Source organism: Monoraphidium neglectum (genome assembly GCF_000611645.1).
Source record: "Monoraphidium neglectum strain SAG 48.87 unplaced genomic scaffold scaffold03233, whole genome shotgun sequence".
NCBI classification, from domain to species: Eukaryota; Viridiplantae; Chlorophyta; class Chlorophyceae; order Sphaeropleales; family Selenastraceae; genus Monoraphidium; species Monoraphidium neglectum.
In genome coordinates, this window is record NW_014010395.1 from 1 (window position 1) to 6,909 (window position 6,909).

Genomic DNA, 6,909 nt, shown 5'->3' on the forward strand with positions numbered 1-6,909 from the left:
CGGCCGCTCGCGCACCTGCCCGGAGGCCGCCGCTGAGACCGCGGCGGCCACGTCCGCCGCCTTGCGCTCCTGGCCCTGAAGCTGCGACGCGTCGACCACCCGCAGGCTACCAAACCGGATCGTCAGCCCGTCGGCCACGTCACTGGCGCCGCGGGCGGCCCCTTTGGAGCTGCTGGAAGTTGCTGGGCCCTCCATAGTGAAGCACAGGACCGGCCGCTCGGGTGTGGGCAGGGGCGCCGCCTCTTGGACTTCCACAGTTGGGGCGAAGCGCACGCTGCGCCGCTCCTGGACCGCGGGGTCGGGACCGCCTGCATCGCTCCCAGCTGGGGCAGCGTGTTGCTCCTCCGGCTGCTCCAGCTGCTGCACCTGCTGCTCCTCCTGCTGCTGCTCTTGCAGGTGCTCCTGCGGCTGCTGCTGCTTCTGCGACTGCTGCTGCTCCTGCGGCGGCTGCTGCTCCTGTTCTTGCAGCTGCACCTCCGGCCGCACTTCATGCTCCGACACCGCCTGCTGCTGTTGCTGCTGCTGCGGCGGCGGCCGCAGCGGCGATGGTGGATGCTGCTCCGAGGGCTGCTCTTGCGCCTGCTTCTGGTGCTGTGCCTCCTGCTTCAGCTGCTGAGGTCTATGCGGCTCGTCTGTTGCCTGCCACCCCGGATGCCGCTGCCCTTTGCAGGCACTATCCTGCCCCCGCTCCTGCTCCTGCTGCTGTTCCTGCTGCTGCTGCTGCTGCTGCTGCTGCTGCTGCTGCTGCTGCTGCTGCTGTGGAAGCAGCTGCTTTGCAGCCGCCCGTGGCACATATCCCTCGACGCTGTCCGCCACGGCCTCCTGGGCCGGCGGCCGCGGCCCCGCAGCCCCCGGCTCCCGCTCTCGCACCTCCGCCAGCATGGTCGTCACGCCCCCGCCGCGCGCCGCGACGGCGGGCGGCGCCCCGGGAAGCGTCGGCGCCTGCGCCGCAGCCGCCTTCGGGCCGCCGCCGGGCGCGTGGCTCGGCTGCATGAGAGCGCGCTCCAGCGCGCTTGGGGAGAGGCGCTGCGCGGCGGTCTCGCCCAGCGACTTGGCCACCTGCTCCGCGAACAAGCTGCACGCGACGCCGCAAAAGTGGTCGGGGCCGCTGCGCATGACGCCGCGCGCGGCGCGGCGGTACGCGGCGCCACAGTCGGGGGAGTGGTGGGGCTTGGCGCAGAGCGGGTTGCCGCACTTGCCGGCGAGCGCGCGCTCCTCGGCCACCTGTCAGTGATAGTTTGGTCCCCAACAGGTTGATGTGCTGAGTTTCAGGTGACTTTGGGGTTCATCATCTGGCGCCGAGTGTGACAGCGCTGGCGCGCTGTGAGGCAACCCGTTATTGCATTCTGCGTGCCCCAGGCACCTGCGGCGGCCGCTGTTGGCTTTGCTGGCCGGAAGACAGGCAAGGGGAGCTTGCTGCTGTTGCCCCTGCACCCACCTGCATGAACTCCTCCCCTGTCAGGGATTCGGTGAGCCGCGCCAGCTGCCCCGCGTCGGCCGCGCCTTTGTCAAGCAGCCTGCGCAGCCAAGGGACCGGCAGGCGAGGAGCGCCGCCGGCTCAGTTGTGCATTTGCCAAACAACTTGGGTTGCTGAGCGACTGCATGGGAATGACGCATGCAGGGTTGTGGCTTCAAGCGCCGCGTCAACGCCCCACCTGAGCATGCACACGAAGACTCGCCGGTGGCGCAGGCGGGCCAGCTCTTCCGCTTTTGCCGCCGACGACTGCTGCGGCAAGCGCTTTTTGCGCTGCACACCCTCCGCGTGCTGGTGCGGTGGCTGCTGCTGCTGCCGCGTGTCGCGCTGCTGCGTTTGCTTCGCCCGCGCCGCTGGCGGTGCTGCCACAGTGACATCCGCATCGCGTGCGCTGGCGACCGCCAACCGCGGCGATGGCGCCGCTTTAGCAGGCTCCACAGCAGCGTCCTGGACAGCTGCCTCGTCCTCTGCGGCATGCAGAGTGGCGTTTAGTAGCCGAATTACGATCCGTGGGGATCCAAAGACAACAAACCGCGGCGTCCACTCACCCGCATATGTAAGTATTGGCAGGCTATATTGCGTCATTTTGCGCAGTATCAAAGCGCGGTGAGCGCCTTGCCTGGTGATCTGATCTTAGTAGTGACTTTAGCGCCGTGAAGCTGGCGCAGTTGTTGAATACATGTCGAAATGGTCGCCACATCCTTGTGCGAAGTCTCACCAAGCAAGCAAGCACCGCTGCAGGGGCACCAACTGCTGACCTGCTGCTGACCGTGTTCCAGTACCGGTACCCGGTGCAGTTTGCACCTTGCCCACGCGCTGACCTTGCCTGTGAACCCGGAAGCTGGGCCCTCGAGACACCAACGTTGATGATGATCGCTGACTTGGCTAGTACAGGCTGCTGCTATTGCTGCTTCAAAAGCAAGGCAATGGTTGGCAGCAGCGCCAGGACCTCAGGCGCTGGTGGGCGTTGCTGGGGTTGCATGCTCGTCAGCCGCTTTAGTCAAGGTTGTGACGGTGTTTTTCGAAAATCATAAGCAGGTCTGTCTTCATCACACTGGTCAGCCACCTGCAAATGTTTCACGATGATTCAGATTAACAGCATTGAGCAAGGAGCAACAAAAATACATGCAAGTCAAGCACTGACCCAAGCTTCCACATTCTACAGACAAGCATGCTGACATGCTCAAATTCATGTAGCTGCAGCATTGGGAATCGCTTGAATGCCAGGGTGCACAAAATACTTGTGCGCATGGTAGTGACACTGCAGACAAAGGCAACAAATGTGTGTGTGATGAAATCATGGGTTAGCACAAAGCGAAAGCTGTTGGTTGTTGACTCTTGGCTATTGAATGCTGGCTGTTGGGTGTGCCCGCCGCGTGCCCCTCACTTTACAACCACCCCTACGACCTCCACCTTGGCCTTGCTGCTCACGATGTTGGGGGTGCCCTCATTGTACGGGCAGTACAGAAACTTCTCGCGCCGCACCCATGCCGCCAGGCCGCCGGGGGCCATTGTCTTGAAGTCGTCGGGGTCGGCGTCGCTGGCCCCGTCGTCGTGCTCCACGTCGCTGTCGCTGTCGCTGCCGCTGTCGCTGCCGCTGTCGTCGGCGGCTGCGGCTGCGCGCTTGCGTCGCTTGCGCCTGCGGGCGCCAACACCTGTAACCTCATCCTCATACTCGCCCTCGCCCTCGCACTCGTAAGCACCTCCATACTCGTCCTCGTCCGAGTCTTCGTCCTCACCATCATCTTCATACTCGTCTGCATCCTCAAACTCCTCAAGTTGATCCTCGTTGCCCGCCACGCGGCAGTCAAAGGGGTGACCCTGCATCAGCTCGGCCCACGCCTTCTCGCCTGCTTTGTTGGCGGCGGCCTTGCTCCTGTACAGCACCAGGCCAGGAGCGGGGCCTTTCTTGGGTGCGCGGCTGCCGGGCCCGCTCCAGAACCACGTGCCGTCCATGCGGACGGCTTTTTTGTTGATCAACTCCGCTGTTTCGGTTGTCTCATCGCCATATGGGTCTGTGAGGGCCTCGTTCGAGATCAAGGCGACCCTTGTGGTGCGGCTGCATTTGACAGCATACAACGTGGCGCCAGGGGCGCCGCTGCTGCCGACGCTGGTGCCCGAAGAGGGCGTCTTGGGCTTGGCGGCCTTGGTGGGGGGGCTGGCCTTTGGAGGATTGGTCGGATGTTTCCCCTTAGCTGCCCTGCCCTTGGCTGCTTTGGCCCCGCCGGCGCCGTTGCCGCCGCCGCCACCGCTGCTGGTAGCTGCCTTGCGCTTCGTGCCCTCGGGCGGCATTACGGCTTGGTCTACTGAGCTGGCGCCGCCGTGCTCCTGGTGTGCATGCAAGCAACAGCAGAGCATGATAGCCTGTGCTGACCTTGTGCTGACAGGGGCGGTTTGTCGCGGCAAGCACGTCTCCGAGCGAGCGAGGCATGCCGTTACAGACACAGGCTCATAAACACGCCTCTTATCGCCGTCTTACCTGTGTTTGTGCGTTTCTGATGCAACCGCTACACGTCAGCTTGCAGGTCTCTGGAGTGCAGTCTCCCAATACAAGCACGCTCACAGGTCAAAACCATGAGTGCAGGCGTCTCGGTAGTCACATATGCAAATGCACTGGCAATACGTACGAAGGTTGAAAATGTCACTGGATTCGTTGTCGGCGTGTGTACCAGTAGTGCTGCACCCTTATCAATTCGATGGACGCTGTACATGGTTGATATTGAATTGATCTGTGTACGCCAACTCTGGCACAGCGATGTGCGCCAGTTGTCCAGCGACGTGCGAGTGTCCTGCAGCGTGGCCCGCACGCATTCTCACTGGGCATGCACTGCGGCGGCACCCCAAGATGACCCAATATGGCCAGGCTTCTGAGCAGGTACGCATACTAGCACCCGCCTGACTGTAGTACTCCGCCAAATGTGCAATGCAAACCACCGCCTCGAGCCCGCCCTTGAAAAACCCGCACACATGGCAGTACTGAAAGGGTGCGTTTTGTTCATGCACAGCGGCCGAGTGTTGAAAGCATGCTGGTTTGAAGGGGCTGGAGAGACTTTTCTACACGTGGTGCTTGGCTGCAGCTGCATAGACCTGCTCCAGCACACCTGGCGTGGCCTGGAGCGGACCGCGCGCGGCAACACTACATCCATTTTCCCGTCCAATGAAGGTGAGGAAGAAGTGTCAATTGTTGTGGACGTGATGGCGCGGGGCTCTTGAATATGCCATAATGGCGACAGCTGCCGAGCTGCGCGGGCAGCTGTCTCTGAGAAGACGAAGCTGCACATGTAGCCGCCCCATGCGATAAAGCGCGCACACGCTGCAATTGGTCATTCCCAATCAACCTTATATGCGCTCTTGCACACCTTACCTCCGCTTTTGCCCCACGTACTGTATCATTCGTTCTGAGTTGTTCGGTGTTCTCGGTACGTCTGGTCCGTGATTTTCAGTCGTTGCTCGTGACCCCGGAGCTGTTCATTCGGCTTAAGACTAGAGATAGAGTCAAGGTGAGCAGCGTGGGGCGCCTTCACGAGATGGGGGTTCCTGTGACGTCCACGGCAACTTCACCTTCGGTGCCCTGCCGAGGCCCTCAGCGCGGCCTGCGTGCTTGTGACAATCGTGATTATATATGTGTGCGTGTGCTGCGGGCGTCTGAGGGTGCCTGTGGTCAGATCCTCGAAGCAGGGCAACTGGGCGCCCACCTGCCCACCCGCGGATGCGTCGCGGTGACAGCCTCCCAACAACGCACACATAGGTTTCTAGGAGTCTGGTGGTAGCACAAACCTGCGTGTCGCTGTACAAGCTTCTGGCGCACCAATGTCGGTGTTCATCGGCGCTGCACTGGAGGCCAGCGCTGCGATGGCAACATGGGTCCTGCTGCAGGTGGGGCCGGCATGCATGCGTGCTGTGCAATACAACCGGCTCTGGTGGTGGAAGTCTATGCCGGCGGTCTGTGCACTCCTGCGTGCTTGCCCGCTGTAGCACGACGCTCGAGACACTCGATGCAAGCAGGGTGGTGGCGCTCTCATCAAGCTCAGCTGATTGAGCCCCTTGCCTCCTCAGCGACACACAATGGTCCCGCCTGCACACCTCTGCACCCACTCTGTAGGTGTTCCTGCAGCTTTTTGCTGTCGCCGCCAGCCTCTTTGGCCTGCAGGCTAAAGTCACAGTTCCATGCTCTGGCATGACGGAGCAACAACGCCTGTGCAAACAACCGGCGTTCACGGTACGTGAGAGCTGGTGTCGGGATGCAGTCGGGAAGCGCCTGCGTCACGCTCGAAGCACCAGGCTTTGCTGCCTCCTTGTGATGTACTGACCATTGTGGCGGCAAACCCATGCCCGCGCAGCTCAAAACGCAGGGTGAGCTTGCAGGTTTTCGCTGTTTGGCTGCCAACCCCTTGCAAGGAGCCCTTTCTTGACCTCCTGTTTCCACGCCTCCTTGCATGCCCCCAGGCACAGGCAAAGCACGAGCGCCGACTGGCACGCCGCGAGCGTGCTGTATCCAGAAGGGAGGAGGTCGTCAAAGCCTCGCTTTGCCGCCTGCGCGCCACGAAGCGGGCGGTGGTGCGGAGGCCCGCCCACAAAGCAGCGCAGCGGCAAGAGCAGAAACAGAGGAATGCGGTGAGCCGAGTGCTCTGTTGTGACGAGTGGGCTAGCTGGTGCACGCCGACTGAAATATTCCCTGCACACAATGCCCACGATATGTTGACACGCCCTTGTTGCCGCACAGCGGCACAACAGGCTGGGCACCGACCGCTTCCACGCCTGCTCAGGCGTGTGATCAGATCTCGATGCACGCCTTTGTGGGCAATTTCCATACATCCTTTCACCCCTCATGCACATGCTGACAAAGACCGATTACGCCGCCGCACACGCAGGGCGCTTCCAACAAGGGCTCCACCCCTTGCAGCGAGGAGGAGGCCAGTGCACTGCGGACGCCGCGGAGAACCCGCGACAGCGCGGTCACCGTACACGCCTCCAGCGCCCCGAAAACCGCATCTACCGCTGCCCACGCCGACGCACCCATGACCCCACATGCGGCGGCCCCGGGCAGCCCTGTCCTGCTGACGCCGACAAACAGCACCCTGGGCCGCAGCGCGTCGGGCCGCAGGCTCAGCCGCCTGAGCAGCGGCTCGCGCCGCCGCCTGAGCCGCGGCGCCAGCGGCAGCAGCTGCGGCGACAGCAGCGACGGCACCTCGCTGGAAGCCGCACCTGAGCAGCTCAGCGGGTGTGCCGCAGCGCAGCAGCATCCGCCCCTGCTGCAGCCGCTGAAGCTGCACGGCACGGCGGCGGCGCAGCTGTCCGCGCAGGAGCCTGTCTTGAGGCCGCCCACGCCCACAGCCGTGGACGCTAAGCCAGCAGCCAGGCCGTCAGGCACCAGCCTGCACCCCTTCCCTCACACAGCTGTCACCACGCCCCCAGCGGCAGCAGCCCTGCTGGTG

The 6,909-nt window shown here is 63.0% G+C and overlaps 2 protein-coding genes across 2 annotated transcripts; both read right to left on the reverse strand.

Annotated features, from left to right (window-relative positions):
• Nucleotides 1-139: 139 nt before the first annotated feature.
• On the reverse strand, nt 140-2,059 carry MNEG_12413 (hypothetical protein; the record flags this gene model as incomplete). The annotated part of the gene is made up of 5 exons (XM_014039114.1): nt 140-142; nt 367-1,224; nt 1,439-1,517; nt 1,656-1,941; nt 2,023-2,059. 5 exons carry the CDS (start codon nt 2,057-2,059, stop codon nt 140-142), a joined length of 1,263 nt encoding a protein of 420 aa, XP_013894568.1.
• Nucleotides 2,060-2,857: 798 nt separating this feature from the next.
• On the reverse strand, nt 2,858-3,766 carry MNEG_12414 (hypothetical protein; the record flags this gene model as incomplete). Its single annotated transcript, XM_014039115.1, has 1 exon — nt 2,858-3,766. The coding sequence occupies one exon, from the start codon at nt 3,764-3,766 to the stop codon at nt 2,858-2,860; it is 909 nt and encodes a 302-aa protein (XP_013894569.1).
• Nucleotides 3,767-6,909: the final 3,143 nt, after the last annotated feature.